This window comes from Salvelinus namaycush, chromosome 25, assembly GCF_016432855.1.
Source record: "Salvelinus namaycush isolate Seneca chromosome 25, SaNama_1.0, whole genome shotgun sequence".
Lineage (NCBI taxonomy): Eukaryota > Metazoa > Chordata > Actinopteri > Salmoniformes > Salmonidae > Salvelinus > Salvelinus namaycush.
In genome coordinates this window covers 22,537,414-22,558,391 of record NC_052331.1, presented here as the reverse complement: position 1 = coordinate 22,558,391, position 20,978 = coordinate 22,537,414, and the positions used below count along the sequence as shown (strand labels likewise).

The 20,978-nt window shown below is 48.6% G+C and overlaps 1 protein-coding gene across 1 annotated transcript in view; it reads left to right on the top strand.

The window, feature by feature from the left end:
* Positions 1–20,725, top strand: part of LOC120020082 (protein patched homolog 1-like) — a 29,542-nt gene extending 8,817 nt beyond the window's left edge. The window contains exons 3-20 of the mRNA XM_038963520.1: positions 2,692–2,881; positions 2,983–3,052; positions 3,191–3,282; positions 6,774–6,969; positions 7,149–7,270; positions 8,608–8,755; positions 9,611–9,742; positions 9,878–10,126; positions 10,373–10,498; positions 11,639–12,527; positions 13,497–13,639; positions 13,805–13,985; positions 14,169–14,449; positions 15,670–15,807; positions 15,983–16,125; positions 19,348–19,726; positions 19,865–20,390; positions 20,592–20,725. Of these exons, the coding sequence (XP_038819448.1) occupies positions 2,692–2,881; positions 2,983–3,052; positions 3,191–3,282; positions 6,774–6,969; positions 7,149–7,270; positions 8,608–8,755; positions 9,611–9,742; positions 9,878–10,126; positions 10,373–10,498; positions 11,639–12,527; positions 13,497–13,639; positions 13,805–13,985; positions 14,169–14,449; positions 15,670–15,807; positions 15,983–16,125; positions 19,348–19,726; positions 19,865–20,390; positions 20,592–20,626 (4,040 nt within the window). The 3' untranslated portion in view covers positions 20,627–20,725. The remainder of the gene's footprint in view (positions 1–2,691; positions 2,882–2,982; positions 3,053–3,190; positions 3,283–6,773; positions 6,970–7,148; positions 7,271–8,607; positions 8,756–9,610; positions 9,743–9,877; positions 10,127–10,372; positions 10,499–11,638; positions 12,528–13,496; positions 13,640–13,804; positions 13,986–14,168; positions 14,450–15,669; positions 15,808–15,982; positions 16,126–19,347; positions 19,727–19,864; positions 20,391–20,591) is intronic.
* Positions 20,726–20,978: the final 253 nt, after the last annotated feature.

Genomic DNA, 20,978 nt, shown 5'->3' with positions numbered 1-20,978 from the left:
TGTGATATAAACACGTTTGACTGATGGATAGTATCCCTGCATATGCTTGCAAGATGAGATGGACCATAACTGGGGATTAATTGGTCTGTAAAGGGGGTGTCACCTCCGGGGGTTGAAGTGAAAAATGGAACAGAGGGAGAACAAATGGAGGTGCTTTTCTTGGAGCGCAGCATCTTGACTGGAGTGGCTTTGTGAAGAAGTATGAGCTCCCTGATCTCTTCAACCATGTTATGTTGATATGATTTACTGTTATCTTATTTCCCCATCCAATATGGGATTGTTGAAGGACACTGAGAGCTACATGTCTTAGGTCTTGACAACTGTCTCTTAATTAAAAGTTTTTTTGGCTTAATGCTAACCCTTCACATGGGTTTCTGCAGGTTTTCAAAGGACCCCAAATCCATAAACTTCTCTATAAATTTCCTGACTGCTTTGGGAAAAGTATTTGGGCGCCTGTCTTTTTAACGGCTCCTGGTTGCAGGCTAAGTGGATCAGAGCAAAGAGTGAAGCAGAGCAGAGAGTGGAGCAGAGAGTGAAGCAGAGCAGAGAGTGGCGCAGAGAGTGGAGCAGAGAGTGGAGCAGAGAGTGAAGCAGAGCAGAGAGTGGAGCAGAGAGTGAAGCAGAGCAGAGAGTGAAGCAGAGCAGAGAGTGGAGCAGAGAGTGAAGCAGAGCAGAGAGTGGAGCAGAGCTAGTGAAGCCTCCATCTGGTGAGTGGTTGAGCTCTCTCTCACAGAGCAGAGCAGTGACTGAGTGTTGGGCCGGAGCCGCAACCAGGGTTCTAGCTGGGTGGTCCAGATGGGCGGAACGAGACACAAATAGCTATAATTTACTTCAGGATCCCTGTAATTACAGGCCCAAAGCTTGAAAGTCAGTTCCTGTAGATGCCCCAATGTATTAAATATGAGCACAATGTCTCAAGTCAAACAAGTGTCTATTCTTAAGTCTGGTTTGATTTTAATCAGAGTTCGAAAACAAGTTAACACGTACTAGTGTGTATGTAACCTGGGTGTTTCAGGTTGTTGTTCATTGGATAGGACAGTTTGTTCATGAGTGGCACCAAGGCTGACTTCAAAAGTGATGGCTTCACGAACTTAAAGCACTTTACTTTTGATTATTTGGTGCATGGGCACATTCTGCTTGATCACAAATTACATTAGCTTACCTTCTTTTATGAATTCACAAGTAGGCTATGAAGGCAAGAAGAAAGGTGTGAAAGATTGTGATGTGTTTCCAAGCCAGTTATAACTTGATCTTACACTTCGAGACCCGTTTTTCTCCTCCCTCAATTAGAGGAGCTGGCTCGGGATTGGGGGAGGTGGTGCGAGGAAGACAGACAGAGGACGAGAGAGAGAGAACGAGAGAGAGACATAGAGAAGCGGAGAGGCGAGGTGGCCACAGCGAGAGCCAGCCTCTGCAGGATTGTCATGTAGTGGAACACGGAGGGGCAGACGAGCCCACTCTGATCCAGAGCGGTGTGTTTCATGTGCCCTTGGCATGGCCACAGATACCCTGCTCACTCTTTTCAGGGCAGCCTCTGGTAATTAGGGGGCTGGACTCCAGAGTTTCCTCTTGGGGCTTTGATGCTTTCATCCCGGCTCTGCATACCACATCAACAGAATTTCTGCCTCGTTGTTCTCCCTCATCCAACCCTGGCACCACCTTTTGTTCTTTCTCTCTCCTAGTTTCTCCCTCTCCTTCTCTGATGGGTTAGTTCTGGTATGGTGGAAGTTTGCTGTAAAGAATGGATAGCATATCGTGCCTTCGTTTTTTACTGAAACCGACTGTCTAGGCTAGAGGCTGTGTTTTTGGCTGTTTCAGTTTCTTACACATTCAAGCCCCAGGTGAAACAGACTGTGAAACTGGGGATGGTGGTGCTGCCATTCTGTGTCGTGCCATGTTGTTAGTGATGGGGTTTGGGCACAGTGAGGAGGATTTCCCTAACAGGACACATCTGCTTCACAGAGGGAGCCAATGAGAAGCTTTGACTCATTTCTCTTGGCTAGACGTTTTGTGTCTGAAGTGCCTTCAAAACCAACATTGGCAAGGGTGTTGGCCAATCTGTGTTCATGTGTATGTACTGCATTCACTACACTCACGCAACACTCATTTCAATGCAGGGAGCCAACTCTGAACTTGTTTGTGTGTGTCTGCAATGCTTGTTGCACTAGTCTGATAATAATATGAGCTGTGCATAGTCATAATCAGCAGATTTCTCCCCGTCTCTCTCTCTCCATTTCTCCACCCCTCTCTCTCGCTCTGCTGTGGTCTCTGTATCACTTGGACCCATGCCAAGGACTCTGGTTTGAACTACACATCTATTTAGAATCTAAGTCTTGGAGAGTCGGGAGGGGTAGGCAGAAAGTTGAAAATGTGAAACTCAGCCTAATTGATGACTTTTTTCCCACTACCCTGGTTGCTATTAAATTAAACTGTGAATCTTAAAACTGTGAGTCTTTAAAAGGGTATATTTCTAGAACTGTACAATCTGTGGACCTTTCTGTTCTTCACTCTCTCTGTTGATTGACGTGTCAACTTGCGTCATGCTTCCTCTGCAGTGGTAATGAGGCTCAGCTGTCTTGCCACATTGCAGCGCAATGAACATAAATAACCCGATAGCTCTTATATACGTGGGAGATGAGATGAGTCTATAACCCAATCCCCCCTCTCCATCTCTCTTCTTCTCTCTTCTAGCCGGTAGCCGAGTGAGTCGGGAGCTGCGCTACACCAAGGAGAAACAGGGAGAGGAGTCTGTGTTCACATCACAGATGCTCATACAAACCCCCAAACAGGAAGGGACTAACATTCTGACCCAGGGTGCTTTGCTGCTTCACCTGGAGGCAGCGCTCTCGGCCAGCAAGGTCCAGGTGTCTCTGTTTGGAAAGTAGGTAGACCCATGGGATCACTGGGGATTACGTCACAGCTAAAGAAAAGGGGGTTGTCTGGGCTCATATATTTCATGTTCTGTATGTCTTCTCTCCTCAGATCATGGGATCTCAATAAAATCTGCTACAAATCTGGTGTCCCTATCATAGAAAATGTCATGATTGAAAGGGTAAGCCGATATTTTTTTAAAGGAAATATCCCGGTCTGTAATTTTTTGTCCATGACTATTAACATGTATGTTTTTATTCTGTATTATGTACTCTTGATAGTTTGCATAATAACTGATGAATGTATCCATGGTTTGCAGATGATTGACAAGCTGTTCCCCTGTATGATTGTTACCCCACTGGACTGTTTCTGGGAAGGTGCAAAGCTCCAGGGGGGGTCAGCATACTTACCGTAAGTTCCAGAATAATTGTTCTTCAAATGATGCAAATTGTTTTCTTCCATATTGCTTGGAAATACAGAATGTGTTTTAGTGTTTATACGAGTCAGCTATTTTGAATCCCAGTATTAGAGTTACGTTAGGGCCCGTGCCCAGCTAGCTTGGCCTCTTTCACCTTATTCATACGTTGGGTTTGGCAGGGGCCAGGGAATGTGACTTGGCTACAAAATCTCAATTGACCTCCTGGTTCTCCCACACTCTTCATAACAAGAGGCTTTAGTTTGGATCCAATACAGTGGCGGCAGCAATAACCTACAGTGGTGGCGGTAATAACCTAACATTAAGCTTTGACTAAAGAGCCGGTTAGCCCTGTTGTTAGGAAGAGGCCTACTTCAGTCGTCACCTATGCTTTTCCTGTCGTCGTAGCCGTGAGGGGGCTAACCCCAGCACACACGCACACACACACACACACTGACACGCACACACAGTCCCCCAGCCGAGCAGGGGAAGGCCCTCATGGAAAGGGGACAGAGGGAGGGAGGGAGGGGATGGCTGCGACTGGGTGGGTTGGTAAAGGGGACAGTGAGGGAGGGAGGAGATGGCTGCTACTGGGTGGGTTGGTAAAGGGGGGCAGGGAGAGGGAGGGAGGAGATGGCTGCTACTGGGTGGGTTGGTAAAGGGGAGGGAGGGAGGGGATGGCTGATACTGGGTGGGTTGGTAAAGGGGAGGGAGGGAGGGGATGGCTGATACTGGGTGGGTTGGTAAAGGGGGGCAGGGAGAGGGAGGGAGGGAGGAGATGGCTGCTACTGGGTGGGTTGGTAAAGGGGGGCAGGGAGAGGGAGGGAGGAGATGGCTGCTACTGGGTGGGTTGGTAAAGGGGGGCAGGGAGAAGGAGGGAGGGAGGAGATGGCTGCTACTGGGTGGGTTGGTAAAGGGGGGCAGGGAGAAGGAGGGAGGGAGGAGATGGCTGCTACTGGGTGGGTTGGTAAAGGGGGGCAGGGAGAGGGAGAGAGGAGATGGCTGCTACTGGGTGGGTTGGTAAAGGGGACAGGGAGAAGGAGGGAGGGAGAGATGGCTGCTACTGGGTGGGTTGGTAAAGGGGGGCAGGGGAGCCTTTGGGTCAGACAATGGTAAGCATTCTTTCCGTTTACAAGTGAGTGTCCATCAGTGAGGGGGCCCTGGAGGGGGGCTCAGCTTTGTCAGCAACGAGTAACACTGTGCATTCTCATGGTAATCGCCCGGGCTCCGAGCTGTAAGTTGTCCAACAAATAAAAAGTGCATTATTCAAGTCTTGGTCCCCAAAGAGCGTATAATAAATTAACAGTGGTTTGGTTATTTTACGATGCTTTTTATCATATTCCTTGCTAATTCTCTCTAAATTGATAGTAAAATTACTTAATTTTCTTTCACTTTCTGCGTATCAAAAAGTTTGATTATAAATTCTACTAAAACCAATAGTTCAATTTGAGAGTCTGGTTTTGAAACTAGTTTTCTGCAGCCACATGCCTGCACATTGAGCAACAAACAGTGTTTTCTCCTGTTTTCACCCAGCAAGCAGCTCTCTCTCGCTCTCTCTCTCTCTCTCTCTCTGTCTCTGTCTCTCTCTCTCTCTCTCTCGCGCTTTCTCTCGTGTAGTGTGAGAGGAGAGAGTAGGGAAGAGCCTTTGATGATCACAGATCCACAAGTATTCCCCTAAATCACAGTGTTGAAATATGTTCTTAAAAATGTCTTTGTTGTTATTTATTTGCTGTTTCTTTTTGCTGCTCTGAAGAGAGCTGGGGGTGGCCTGGCCACTGAGGCTAATGTCCCCTCTAGCTTCCGCTTCAGTTCAGCCGAGTTTAATGCAAAAAGAGGGAGAGGGAGAGAGAGAGGGAGAGGGAGAGAGAGAAAAAAATCTTTAGAGAACAAAGAGCAGCAATCTATGGAAAAACAAAAGGGCCTAGGCCGGTTCACTCAAGCAAAAAATAGCAGATAAAGGAGCCTCTCTTTGCAAGCAGGAGCAAAGGCGCTTGGTATGTGGGAATGGGAGACTAGCAGCTTTATTTGAAGCCACTCTCTTCATGAATCATTGGAGTGAGGTTGGGCCCAGAGTTAGGACACTTCGGGGATTCCTTTCTCTCTCTCTACCAAAAAAGTAAAGTAAATGGCCTCGAAGTATCTAGATAAAAAAAAAATATATATACTTTTTATATGATTGGTACAACATTATTTTATGACTTGTAATGTTCTGAGTTCTAGTTTTTGTGTTCACATTTTTTAATATAGTTTGATTATTGGATTTTTTGGAGGTGCGAGAATGTCAAATTAGAACATAATATCGACCAAGTGGGTTATATATTTGCCATGAGACATCTTTAGATTATTGTAAGAAATAAATGGTACAATTTTAACACAGGACAAAGTCAAAAAGATTTTGATGATCATCTACAGCACCTGACTACTCCAGAAAACGGAGACATTACGACCTATGCAGCCGAGGCCATTTCCCGTTGTCTGGTGTATTATGGGTAATGTGATATGATATAGATGTCACAAGGGCAATCTTGTAAAGCAGAGGGTGCTTCCTCTTGACAAGTACTCTCCTTGTATTGGTGGGAGCCACTGAGTTAGCGCACTGTACAAAGTTGACTTTGTCTTGGCCTCGGCTGCATAGGTCGTAATGTCTCCATTTTCTGGAGTAGTCAGGTGCTGTAGATGATCATCAAAATCTTTTTGACTTTGTCCTGTGTTAAAATTGTACCATTTATTTGTTACAATAATCTAAAGATGTCTCATGGCAAATATATAACCCACTTGGTGAAGCATTATCCCTCAGGCCATATAATTGCCTGCTCTTTGGGGCAAATTATAAATTTTGCATGGGAGGAGGACCCAAAGGCAGCAGCAGCGAAAGGCCTCAGGATTAGGCCTTTTGAAAGGCTCTGTGAACATCACACCACTAAACAGTGTGAGAGGCAGGCAGGCAATCAGCCCGGCCTCCCAGCAGAGAGAGCACACAGACAGGCTCCCTGCTCAGCTCAGCCACCAGCCAGCCAGCCCTCTCACTGCTCCACTGCAGCCTTATCAAGATGTCTGCGAGACAGAGGTAATTGTTATGACTTGATGCACAAAGTTAAGAAATAGGAGCGAGCAGCCTGCCGCCGTGCCTTTCCCTCTGCATTGTGGCCCCGTGTAACAGGATAATAAACGCTACTTTATAAACGCAGCATCTGCAGCTCCTCGCCACCAGGGAGAGTCCGGCAGAGGCAGGGCAAGACCAGAACCAGCCAATGGCATACAGGAAGGCAGGGAAGTCTGGAGGTGTAGGAACGGTGGCATGGGGTGCAGCTGGAGGAGGAAAGGAAAAGGAAGATGGAGAAGGTTCTGCAGAAAGAGCACAGCTGAACTGCACTGGATAGGACTGTATATAAAGACATGCAGTGATGCAGATTGCTATGTCCATGGCATCTCTCTACTGTGCCCTGCGACTCCTTCTGAGCCTGTATGTTTCTCTGTTCCTCTACAGGGGGATGCCTGACATCCAGTGGATGAACCTGGACCCTCTGAAGCTGATGGAGGAGCTCAGCCAGTTCACCAGTCTGGAGGGCTTCAGGGAAATGCTGGACAAGGCCCAGGTGGGTCACGCTTACATGAACCGCCCCTGCCTGGACCCCAACGACCCCGAGTGCCCCCTCAGCGCCCCCAACAAGGACCTGAGAGAGGTAAGCTTGCGCCACAGTACCCCTATCTCCCTTCCACCTCTCCATCTCTGCGTCTCTATCTCCTTCCACCACCACTCTCCCTCTCTTTTAAAGAAGAGGGTATTTTAGTGAGCCCAATGTGCCTGGTTGTTAAATAAGCTAACTGTTGGCCCTGCCTGCCTGTCTGTCTCCCTCCACAGAGTCCTGACATTGCCGGGCGGCTCCAAGGCGGTTGCCACGGCTTCTCCAAAAAGTTCATGCACTGGCAGGAGGAGCTTATCCTGGGCGGCCGGGTCAAGGACACCCAGAATGCTTTGCAGAGGTAAGAGGGGGAGGGGGTGTACACCAGGGCCAGGGGAGGATTGAGGGCGAGTGAATGAAGTGGAGCCAGTGCAGGGAGGGCCTAGCTAGCAGTGAGGAATCCCTCTGACTCCTAAAAACCTCATACAGCCGTGGAATGCCTCGGACTCCTAAGAACCTCACACAGCCGAGGAATGCCTCGGACTCCTAAGAACCTCACACAGCCGAGGAATGCCTCGGACTCCTAAGAACCTCATACATCCGAGGAATCCCTCTGACTCCTAAGAACCTCAAACATCCGAGGAATGCCTCTGACTCCCTAAGAACCTCACACACACAGCCGTGGAATGCCTCGGACTCCTAAGAACCTCACACAGCCGAGGAATCCCTCTGACTCCTAAGAACCTCACACATCTGAGGAATCCCTCTGACTCCTAAGAACCTCACACATCTGAGGAATCCCTCTGACTCCTAAGAACCTCACACATCCGAGGAATGCCTCTGACTCCTAAGAACCTCACACATCCGAGGAATGCCTCGCATGAAGCAGGATCAGTTTCCTCCTCTGACCCCTGCGTAGGACAGATCAATCAAACATGATCGACAGCCACATAAACTAAAGACAGATTTGTTGTGGAGAGGAGTGGGAAAAAATGGCAGCATCTCCTTTAAGTCAGAGAATGAAAAAGGGGACGCCAAAGATAATTCCAAATACAAGAGTATACTACCACACATTTCTAATGCTAAGGATATGTAAAACATCTTGATATACTGCCATATGTATGTAAGACACGTTTCCTGGGCTCTGTTATGTATTATGAAGGATTTATTTTATTTCAATTGAATTTAAAACCACAGCACAAATATGAATGGATTGACAGTGTTGGGCCTCTGCCCAGATGACGACCCTGGCAAATCTGGAGGGAGGGATACATTCATTTAAAGCCACAGAGTTTTTTCTATGATATGATTTACGATAATCTCATTCACATTTTTAACACCACAACTCTCACATCGGTGCCAAGTTGCCTTCAGGGCCATCTGTGCTCGCTGTGAAAAAAGGCATCAAGACACCTGCTTTCACCCGTTCAGGCAATAGAGCCTGTATCTGCATTCAGAAACACTAGCCAACAGCTGAATTCTCCACCCGTTTCTCCACGTACGCTGTATACAACCACCTTTTGGTTTATATGCCACAGATCAGAGTATGTAATATCTATGACAGCCGAGACAAGAGGACTCATAACATTTTTCTGTACTATTTGGGGGGTTTTGAATGTGGGGAACATGACTCGGTGTGGCCTGAGCTCACTTGGCTGCAGGCGTTTGACGGAGTCTCTCTCTCTCTGCCTCCTGCAGTGCGGAGGCCCTCCAGACCATGTTTCTCCTGATGAGCCCCAAGCAGCTCTACGAGCACTTTAAGGACGACTATGAGATCCATGACATCAACTGGAACGAGGACAAGGCCACCGCCATCCTGGAGTCCTGGCAAAGGAAGTTTGTAGAGGTATGTATGGGTCAAAAGTGTTACACTCATTAGTGCACTACACCTGGTCAAAAGTATCAAACTATATAGGGAATAGGATGCCATTTGGTATGAAGCCTATGTTTCTGGACCCTAGCGCCCCGCCTCTGCCGCCTGCACCTTTCACCAACCTGTCTTGACCCGTTTGAGTAATATGCCGGCAAATAAGAAATCAGAGAACAAATCATAGAGCGTTCTTTAGGTTGGCCTCAGGTTGGCTTGTTTTTCCCTACACCTTTAAATTTGAGTCATGCTGTTTACCTACCACATGCGTAGAGGACTGGCTTTGGCCCAGGGACTGCAACCTCTACCTGAATTCCATCAATCCTCAACTGCCTAGTAAACAGAGTCCTCCAAGGAGGCCACTGACAGACTACCAGTTATAGGAACAAGCTGTTTTTGTGATAGCTGACATCCAGCATGCTGACTGAAGGAGTGGGAGGGTCATGCTTCCACCAATGCCCGCTCGCAAGAGAGGAGAAGAGGGAGAGAGTGAACGGGAGATGAGGAGAGGGTCACTGTAAAAACAAAGTGCAGGGTGTTGGGTTCCCCTAAGGTTGTCGGCCATTCATGGTGCTGATGGAGTAGCTTGAGAGACCACGTGATCTCATTTGATCCCCTTGACCCTTGCTCTCTGGCATCTGTAGTCCTTATTTATCAAGCTTCATAGGGGCTCACCTATATCTTGTTTGTGTGTTGTTGGCCCAAAATAGGAAGTTATGGGTATGCCCTGATCAAACTAGATCACTACTACTGGCTTATAATATAAATTAATTAATTCTATAATTCACCCTCACCTCATTTAAAATAAAGTTATTTGATTTTTCTTCCCCCCAGGTGGCTCATGGCAGTATCCCCCAGAATTCCACTTCAGAGATCCACGCATTCTCCACCACCACCCTCAACGACATCATGAAGTCCTTCTCTGATATCAGTGTCATCCGGGTGGCTGGAGGCTACCTGCTCATGGTAAGAAGTAGTAACCGACTCTCTCTACTGTAGGTTCATCATTGATATCAGTGGTTCAGTTCGGATGCCTAATCGCCTGTGCTGAGTTCAAAGTTCAAATCCTCACCCTCTCTCTTCTCTCCCGTCCTATTCTAGCTGGCCTATGCCTGTGTGACCATGCTCCGTTGGGACTGTGCCAAGTCCCAGGGGGCCGTGGGGCTGGCTGGCGTGCTCCTGGTGGCTCTGTCTGTGGCAGCTGGCCTGGGGCTGTGCTCTCTGTTGGGCCTGTCCTTTAACGCTGCCACCACACAGGTTCTCCCCTTCCTGGCTCTGGGGATCGGTGTGGATGACATGTTCCTTCTGGCCCACTCCTTCACTGAGACTGGCATCAACATCCCCTTTAAGGTAAGCTAGCTACCTCCACTCCCCAAGCCCCCTAGTTCAATCACCTGTAGATCCACTGTAACCTCATACTTAGTCTCTGTCCCAAAATCATGGCTCTGGTCAACATTAGTGTACTATATAGGGAATAGGGTGCCATTTGTGACACATACTTAGTTATATTAGTTAGAATGACAACAAATACTTATATTCTTGTACTCTGGCTGGCCTGGCACTAACCGTTGGCTGTGTTTTGGTTTACCCCTGCAGGAGAGGACAGGGGACTGCCTGAGGAGGACTGGCACCAGTGTAGCGCTCACCTCCATCAACAACATGATCGCCTTCTTCATGGCAGCCCTGGTCCCCATCCCAGCACTGCGTGCCTTCTCTCTGCAGGTACTAGACTGTGCTGTATGCCCCACTGTTTACACTGCCTAGCTCTGCCATGGAACCAGGAGTGCCAAGCACCCCGCTGAAGGAGACACACATAAAAAAAATTGGGCTACAGGCTTTTTTAGAAGTGACATTTATTAAGGGGGGCTGTCTTTGTTCTTTTCTCTTCCTCTTTTTATTGCTCACTGCACCCTTTATCTCACTCTCTCTCTCTTTCTCCCTTTCTCCCTCCCTCTCTCTCCCTTTCTCTCTCTCTCTTTCTTTCTCCCTTTCTCCCTCTCTCTCTTTCTCCTGTTCTCTCGCTCTCTCTCTCTTTCTCCTGTTCTCTCTCTCTCGCTCTCTCTCTCAGGTGGGGAGGGTGGAAATAATCAGAGGAGGGAGTGGATCAGTATATCACTGGGCCGTCAGCCTCTAGCTCTGTGATCTACCCGCCTCCCCCTGGGTGGTCTGTGGTGCAGTGAAACCATACCAACTATAATGTCAGCCCCAGGGTGATAGAGTAGGGAGGTAGGAGGGGTTCTGCACAGACACGCAGAGGGAAAGGGGGATACCTAATCAGTTGCACAACTGAATGCATTCAACCAAAACGTGTCTTCCCGCATTTAACCCAACCCTTCTGAATCAGAGAGGTGTGGGGGGCTGTCTTAATCGATGTCCAACTGCCTTGCTCATGGGCAGAATGGCACATTTTTCCAACTTGCCGGCTCTGGGATTCGAATCAGCGACCTTTCGGTTTCTAGCCCAATGCTCTTAAAAGCAGCAGCGGCCTTGGGAGTCCCCTTTCCTCTCCCTCAGTTCCCTGGCTTGTTGACTATTTTCGCTGGTGATTTAGGGAGCGTTTTTTTAACTTTGTTTGTTTTCTTTTACTTTCTGGGACTGAATCCGAGGCACTAAAACAGCAAGAGAGCTTGAATGTAGAGCCCTTTTTTGTGGAGCTCAAGAAGGCAGCTGTGGAGTCGGGTGGCAGCATTGGAGCAAAGTCATGAACAGGGTTGGCCCCTCTCCTAAACAGTATCTCTCTCTCTCTCTCTCTCTCTCTCTCTCTCTCTCTCTCTCTCTCTCTCTCTCTCCCTCTCCCTCTCCCTCTCCCTCTCCCTCTCTCTCTCTCTCTCTCTCTCTCTCTCTCTCTCTCTCTTTCCCTAGGCGGCCATTATTGTGGTGTTCAACTTCGCCATGGTGCTCCTCATCTTCCCGGCCATTCTGAGTTTGGACCTGCACCGTCGGGAGGACAAGCGTCTGGACATCCTGTGTTGTTTCTACAGCCCCTGCTCCTCCCGGGTCATCCAGATCCAACCCCAGGAGTTCTCCGATGCCAACGACAACACCACCACCACCCACAGCCATGCGCCTGGCACCCAGACTACAACAACCTACACAGGCTCCACCATCATTACCAGCACCCAGATCACCACCACCGTCCAGGCCTTCACCCAGTGTGACGCGGCAGGCCAGCACATAGTCACCATCCTGCCCCCCACCTCCCAGATCTCCACCAGCCCTCCCTCTGTGGTGGTGGCCTCCTCCCCTGTTCCCCCCTCCCCCACCGACTCCTACGGCTCCCAGCTCTTCAGCCCATCCAGCTCCACCCGGGACCTCCTGGCCCAGATGGATGAGTCCAAGGAGGCCAGGGAGTGTGTTCCACTCCCCTTCTTCCGCTGGAACCTGTCAAGCTTCGCCCGGGACAAGTACGCTCCTCTTCTCCTAAAGCCAGAGAGCAAGGTGGTGGTCGTGGTCCTCTTCGTGGCCCTCCTGGGACTCAGCCTGTACGGAACCACCATGGTCCATGACGGACTCTACCTGACCGACATTGTGCCCCGCGACACCAAGGAGTACGACTTCATCAACGCCCAGTTCAAGTACTTCTCTTTCTACAACATGTACCTGGTGACCATGGACGGCTTTGACTACGCATGCTCCCAGCGTCTCCTCATACAGCTGCATAACTCCTTCATCTCGGTCAAGTACGTGGTGAAGGACAGCGACCAGCAGCTGCCCCGGATGTGGCTGCACTATTTCCAAGACTGGCTCAGAGGTAAATACAGTTTAATTAAAGGAGACCTTGTTTTATTTCATTCCAGAAGCCCCATAGTGATTCTAGTGTTAGTCAGTGTGTGTTTGAAATGGAACTCCGTCTGCGGTGGCTTCTTGCCCTTGAGGTAGAGAGTTTGGGGATGTCACGTCCTTTGGAGTGACAGGCTGGGGTTTGATGTTTATCTTTAGTCTAAGGACAAAGGTGGAGGATGGGAGGTGGATGGGAGGTGAGTTAAAGCCTGTGGCGGTGAAAGTTCACCCCCATCCAGCAGGGCTGGAGGGCAGATGATATCGTAGGAAGGCCAAAGGTTACCTTTTGGCCTCTTCCATCCGGCTTAATGTTGTTGGAGGTCCTAGACTAGTCATGAGGAAGTATTACGGTACAGGATATTAAGCTATTACGCTAATATTAAGCTATCGAGGGTCGGCCGTGGGTAACCAGGCTTGCCGTTCCAAAACATGAGGAACTGAACTCTTCAATCGATGGAGAACTGGAGTGGCATAAAAGACTCTCTCTCTCCACTCCTCCCTCTATGCTATTCCTTTCTAGTCAGAATCTCCCTGTAATTAGAGAAAGGTTGTGTGGAACTGGTTTTTAGCTGCAGCGCCAGACTTTGTCATTTAGAAAACACGAAAGGCTTTGCTGGTTAGTTTATTCAGCCCATACACATGAGGAACAGAGCTGCTGTTTTTGGATGTGTGTGTGTGATTGTAGGAGGTTGATATTCAGAACACTCTGTAAAACGTCTTATTTTAATTTGATGACTCATTCTAAATGTGCCAGTCTACCATCATGTTTTCACTACTCTAAAATATAACTCCTAGCATAGTACTCAAAACATATCGGCGTATGTTGTGGCCCCGTCAATAGCTATATGATATAATAACCATGAGAATGTAGTGGTAAAAGTAGATCCGACAGAGATGGCTAACCCTGTGCTGTCCTGTGTTCTTTTTCTCTCTCCTTTAGGACTGCAGGCTGCCTTCGATGCAGACTGGGAGGCAGGCAGAATCACCTGGGATAACTACCGTAACGGCACTGAGGATGGTGTTCTGGCCTACAAGCTGCTCATCCAGACAGGCTCCAAGAAGGACCCCTTCAACTACAACCAGGTGTGTACAGTGCCATGCCCCTACTGATGTCAATAGAACTCCGTTTCCCAGCTCTGACCTCAATGGGATTTCCTGGTTAGGTTGAATCACCCCTCAATATGTTAGAAGGTATAGTCCTGCTACTGCGAATGCTAAACCCAGTCTCTCTCTGTCTGTCTACTCCAGCTGACTTCTCGTCGTCTGATGAATGAGGAGGGTCTGATTCACCCAGAGGTCTTCTATATCTACCTGACTGTGTGGGTGAGCAATGACCCTCTGGGCTATGCTGCCTCTCAGGGTAACTTCTACCCTCAGCCTCGCGAGTGGATCCACGACAAGTATGACACCACCGGAGAGAATCTGCGCAGTAAGTAGGCGTCTCTTTAAAATCATATTAGTCATTTTTAATCAAGTTGCTACCATGATCCAAGTTCATAATGGTCTAGGACATGTGTATCTTTCCTTCAATGTAAAGGTATTGTTGATACTAACAACAGATTGTAAAATATGTGAGAACCTGAGTGTCTAACCTCTCCTTCATCTGTCACAGTCCCTGCCGCGGAGCCCCTGGAGTTTGCTCAGTTCCCTTTCTATCTGAACGGCCTGAGGCAGGCGTCCGACTTCATCGAGAGCATCGAGAGTGTGCGCACCATCTGCGAGGAGTTCACCCGTAAAGGTGTTCTCAACTACCCCAACGGTTACCCCTTCCTGTTCTGGGAGCAGTACATCGGCCTGCGACACTGGTTCCTCCTGGCGGTCAGCGTGGTGCTAGCCTGCACCTTCCTGGTCTGTGCCATCCTCCTGCTCAACCCCTGGACTGCTGGCATCATTGTAGGTCCACTCAGCTCAGCATCCCTCCTCCTCTTTCTCCTCCTCTTCTTTCTCCTCCTCCTCCTTCTTCCAGGCCTCCCTCCCTCAGCACAGCTCAATAACCCTGCCACAGAGGGAGCGGAGGCCCCATCTCTGGGGAGGGCCCATGGCGGGTTGGCCTGGGGGGTGCTACTCACACCCCCCAGGCCTTTGTCATTCTAATCTGGCCCGGCCGGTCTTAGAAAAGGAAATGCAAAGCCTCTGCTGAAGACTTTACCTCCAGCTCCCTTTGTCAAAAATTGGGGACAGGACGGATCTGCCCAGTCGCGACCTTGGCCTGCTAAACCCATCCATCAGGCCTGGGGGGAGATGGCCTGTCAGCTCAGCGGCTGGGAAACATTTCACACAGCCTGGTCGTGAGGGGAGGGTCCCTGGGCCGCCCGCCTGGTCAGACCGCACTGAAGGGTGACTCTCGTGACCGACCGTTGGGGCTGTAGTGGCGTGGTTCAGTCAGTGTGGCACAGCTTTCAGTTGGAATTTAAATGTATTTCATTTCACTATTTAAGTAGTCAGTCCTACTGAAAGACAGACGGCACAATCTTCCCAAACACAGAGGGGGGGGCGTCCTTTCAGACCAACATGTGCACAGTCACATTGTCTCTCTTTAAGCTGGAGCTTCTATAGTTTCACTGCCTATATGTGGCCGTGCAATAAAACAGGGTTTTATCATTTCCAATTTAACCCTGACCAAATTGGGACCCCTGCAAATATCATAGGTTCACGAGGCTAAGGATTTTTAAAGTCTCTCTCTCTCTATCTTATTAAAAATAATGTTTTTCTAGAGAAGTAAATTAGTGGTGAAATTGTGTCAGGAGGAATGACAAGCAGTAGAAGGGGAACGGTGAGAGTCCATATTGTATTTTGTCTGACACTGTCACTCATCTCAGCAACCTTGAAAGAGGGAGCAGCCAGGGAGGGAGAGTGAGACTAGGGCCTAAGTGTAATTCAATGCCGTGCAGATGACAGTGAAAACCTTCCGAATGTAGGGTCAAAAATTATGTGGGGTGAAGACCTAACTCTTATCTAATAGTATTATGGAAATAGGCACTGAGAGTTGTGGGTGCAAGACATAACTTTGTCTCTCTTCATCTCTAACACGTTTACCTACACTTCAATGGTTGTGTTTCATTGTGACTCCAGAGTTTGAGACAGTGTCTAACCAACCTTGCTCCTCTCCTCAGGTCTTCATCCTGGCCATGATGACGGTGGAGCTGTTTGGTATCATGGGCCTGATCGGCATCAAGCTCAGTGCCATCCCAGTGGTCATCCTCATCGCCTCTGTGGGCATCGGCGTCGAGTTCACTGTCCATATCGCACTGGTAAAAAACCTTCCTGACTCTATTGGGCAGGGTACAAAACAAAGTCAATGAAGATAAGAAGTGTTGTCAGGGATGGAATGATGATGTAGCCACTAGTTACTACTTTTTCCCCATGAGTCTGTTCTACTGGAGAGCCTGACCCTAACCCTGTCTCTGTCCGCTCTCCTGTCCCCAGGCCTTTCTGACGGCCATAGGCAATAGGAACAGGCGTTCTGCGGTGGCCCTGGAGCACATGTTTGCCCCTGTGATTGACGGGGCCATCTCTACTCTGTTAGGGGTCCTCATGCTGGCTGGCTCCGAGTTTGACTTCATCCTGAGGTGAGTGTGAGAGACTTCACTTCTGCCAGGGCAGATTCCCCCATTCCCCCCAGTCCATATGTTGCCTTACGGAGGAAGTGGTGCTGTTGTGTTTATGTTGCTGAGGGGTAGGCCGAGGGGGCTGATGCATGGAGACAATTGTCTGTTTCCCCCTGGGCGAGGGAGTGTGGGTGGGGGGTCAGGGGTGCATGCAGGTGGGAATGCGGACCCCCACCTGGTCCTGTCTGTCAGTCCTTTGTGCTGCTGCCTGCCTGCCTCCCCCAGCGCCCTAATGGCCCCACCCTAATAGCACAACAAATGGAGAAAACATCAAGGGTGTGGAACAGCTGCTTGTAAACATGTAAATGTTTGACTACCCACTGGGTGGTGGTGACTCGCACACATGCATACACCACACATACGAGCACACACACACGCATGTAAACACACACACATACTATTTCCATACAGAATCTGTGAACATGCCAATCATCTGGTTGAAAGCTTTTGTGCCCAAATAGGGCACCACAATAGAAAACGGGTTTGAACTGGTCAGTTGTACCCCTACCAGAAGTCACCACCACAACCCTCACTCCCAACCAAGACCTCTGGCTTCTGTTGGATGGTCATTTTTTCTCTGCCAAAATGCATCAGTGGAAAAAAGCGAATAGCAATGTTTTCAGCTGAATCTGGCCTCAGCTGAAACTAAACCACAGCCTTGACAACAGCCTCAAACAGGCCCATGACATAAAAATCGCTAACTGAGAAAGCAGGGCAGCACATTGAAAATATAAATACGCTCAGGGTGGCTTTTTGGCAGAAACGCTCCAAGCTTTCTCTAAGTGTTTGAGTCAAGCAACATGGTGGTACTGGGAAGGATTGTTTTCCCACCAAAAATGGAGAGAAGGAAAAAGAGACGAGAGAAGGACAAGAACAACAGGGTGGGGAAGAAAGAGGAGTGAGGAATAGAGAGTTGGGAGGAGGGTGGCTGGTGGCTGGTTCTAGGATAGTGGTGGAGCTTGGATGTTTGGTTGGAGAACTAAGTGTTGTGGTGGTGGTGGGCTAGCAGGCAGCACGAGGAGGGCATTCACACTAGGAGGTCCTGTTTAGATGTAGCAGAGGAGAGCAGAGCCGTCCCTCTAGCTGGGGAGTAGCATAAATACATTGCTGTAAACATCTCCTGGCGGTGGTACCGTGGATAAACAGCCCAGCGAGCTCAGCGGCCCCTCTCCAAAGGAGACACCCTTTCCAACCCCTGACACCGAATGGAAAAGATTACAGTTTATATAAACAACAGAATTCCTAACACTAGGTCTTCTCTGGAGGTCTAACCCAACCAGGCCCGTGGATAGTTTAGGTACTCTCTCTTTCTTTTACCCCTTAAATAAATCAAGCTCCACTTTTGGAATGTTGACTTAGTAAAATAAACAAGTTACTTTTTTTCTTGCCTTTTCCCAGATGCAGGATAGTTATTATAGTGAGTGGTTGTATCTAACGAGTATCTAACGAGTTGAGTTGGACGGTAACTAGAGGTGAACAGAGATGGTGGTTTCTGTTTCATCTGGTTTTCTACTCTTCCTTAGGGTATGTGTGTTTTCATTTGAAACTACTTTCAGGGGCATAAGAAGTGACCAGTCACGTGTGTGTCTTTTTGAAGTCGGTCATGGTTGAGAAGACTGAACTGAAATGTTTGGTGAAGTATTTGGTCATAACAAGTTAAGTTGAGGGATAGATTCTCAGAGTAAAACAGAGAGGCCTCCATTTGCCTTGTTAAAGATACAGACATAGGGATAGTAGAAGAGTAAATGGGAGAGTGCAATAGGAGCACAAGGTCAAATAAAGTCAAGTGCTATACCAAACTTTAAGAATGACCTTCCCTTCTGAGGTGTGACACGAACGAAGCCGGTGTGGTAGAGTCGGGGCGGGGATGAACGAAAGTTCCAGAATGCTATTATCCTTGTCCTTGTTTTTCATAATCCACTCTCTTTTTCTTACCTCTTTAAGTCTGGACCGCAGTTAAAAGAGCTGAGCTCTCTGTTTTCTGTTAGTGTTTAAGTGGAGTGCTCTCTAATTTTCTCATGCGCTCTTTCTTGTGGCAACCTCAGCCCTCCCTCAGAGCACAGAGAGGCTCACAGAAACCCAGGCAACCTCACAGCTCTGTAGCCCATTATAGAGTACCATTCACCACGCAACCATTTAGGGCAGAGCTAGGAACCACAACAGCTCCATACAATTCCAAGAGAGACAAAGACGAGGCTCTCAACAGCATTGGGAGCATCAAATGCTGTTTTAGTTGGAGCATGTTGAGAATCTGATTTACCCCCTGCCCTTAATACACAAACACCATTTTTTTCCAGAGCAGCTTCCCATCCACTCTGGTTCTCTTCAGATACCAGACTGAGTATATGGTTTCCTCTCTGTTCTTATTACAAAGGGACACTGACTGTATGTACACTACCTGTATCTCTACTATCATGTGTGGCCCACTCCACACACTAATCAGCAGTGACGTTGAATACAAAACAGGATAGGAAGAATAGTAGCTCTGGGACACATCCAAACAGCAGGCCTTGTCTATCTCTCTCATGTAGTGTCTGTGAGGTGTAATGTGATTTGGCTGACGTAGGCAGGCGGCTCGGCAGGCAGGAAGAGCAGGCAGGCTCCACTGGCCAGCCCAGTATAAACATAGAGGTGCCTTGCCCTCGCCACACTGAAATTGGAGCTCAATGACTTTGGATATTAAGTTGTTAAAGGGAAAATGACATTAGCAGCAGCGGCAGCAGCAGCTCGGAGGCCAGGAGGGGCACGTTTCTTCTCCCCAGCCTGCAGTCAGACAGGGGAGGGAGGGCCCTAGCGTTTCTGACGTGTAGGATCTGCTGGCTAATGTAAACACATATTTTCAGGAAGTGGCAGTGCTGTAGATAGATGAGGGCTCCCAGAGGGAGAAGATGGAGCCCAGGAATTTTCTTCCAACTTGTCAAGTTGCCAGTAGTAAAGAGGGACGGACAGAGGGAGAGAGGAAATCGAGGGGAAGGGGGGGAAAGGGAATGAAAAATAATGAGGAAAGTAGAGGCAAACATAGGGCTTGAGGGACATGGTCTGATTCTATCTACCCCCAGTTCTGCAATGTTCTCCCTTCCAGTGTGTCCTCATGTCACCTGTTTACTATTGTTCCTGAGTGCTGGTGGCGCTGAGAAGGAGCCTTGGTGACTAAATGTTCTTTCTGTGTTGGTTGTGTTCCAGGTACTTCTTCGCGGTGCTGGCTATTCTGACCGTGCTGGGGATCCTGAATGGACTGGTGCTGCTGCCCGTGCTGCTCTCCCTCATGGGCCCACCCCCGGAGGTCACCCCGGCCGACAACGGCAGCCGCCTGCCCACCCCATCGCCGGAGCCCCTCCCCCCTCCCATGACCCACCACGGCTACTACGGAGGACACGGTCCACAGGGCCCACGACAACAGGCCTTCTCAGAGTCGTCGGACTCTGAGTATTACTCTGAAACGACTACCACATCAGGAATTGGGGAGGAGTATAAGTACTGTGACTGCAGTCCTTACATCACCCCTCCTACCTCTCATATACTACTGGAGGACAGCAAGAACCCCAGCTTCCCCAAACTCACGGTACGATAGCACCACTGTATAGTTGCTACTTCATACATGATACTGCCCAAGTACAGTATGATATGTGCATTGCATTGTTATTAACAATGAAAATCATGATTGTAATCTATCATGCCTATTATCGTTCTGCTCTTCCAGGTGGTGAAACCGTTCAAAGAGGGCCCGACCGTAACCCCTCAGAAAGATCTCTTAAATGAGTCTTCTCTGAATGTGGTGACTTCGGTCAGCTCTCAACTCACGCAGTGGGATAACAAACATGATTACAAATCTGACCAGGGACCCAGGAGGCAACATTTACCCAGTGACAGGACCCAGGGTCCTGAGAGGACTAATCACTGTGGTCCCAGGTCTCAGACCAACAGAGGGCCTCATCAGAACAGGACTAAGATGCCGGCCTATAATGGCGGTACCGCGCCCAGTAGTGCTGTTACTACCATGGTTACGGCCACAGCCTCTGTGACTGTGGCTGTGCACCCCAGCTTGCCGGGGGCCTACCATGGGTACATGCACGAGGGCTACGTGGACAGTGAATCAGACTGTTTTGAGGACATTAAGAGGACTTCACAATCTTGTGGGAAAGCTACCCAATCTTCCAAGCGTGAATCCTTGGAGGTTGAAGACCTGGAATCTGTACAGAACCAGCATCAGGCGAACCAGGCACAAGGTGAGTCTCATGCTGAAGCTAAAACACCATTTTACATACTTGGACTTTTAATTTTATGGTAGATCAACATTAGGCTATATTAGCACATTTTTACATTAGCATTCTGTTCATACACTGTCTGTGTATGTCTCTGTGTGTGCAGTTATGACTGCTGTTCAACAATGGTTCTCACTGTCCTCTTTCTTCATTCTTGTGTTCCAGTTGGCCCACGGATCCAGGCAGCCAAAGATTACTAGACACCCTGCTACCCCACCCTGCCCCCTATGTCTGGAATCCATCTCTGGCTGGCAGCCTCTCACTTGGGAGCTCCCGATACCCAGCCCTTTCACTTTCAACTGTACATAGACCTCACACAGATGAGGTTTTTTTTTTTAAAGATATTAAAAAAGGTCATTTTAAGAATATATAAATTTATGAATATATATTTTAATACTAAATAGAGGGAAACAACTATTTAAAAGAGTACTGTATAACTTGGGTATTCTCTTGTGTAAAACTTGGATGTACAACATGATTTGGGGGGGGGTTTCCTCCCTTTGTATAGATTAAGAAGATGTGCTATATGTAAAAAAGTTCAGAAAAGTGAGA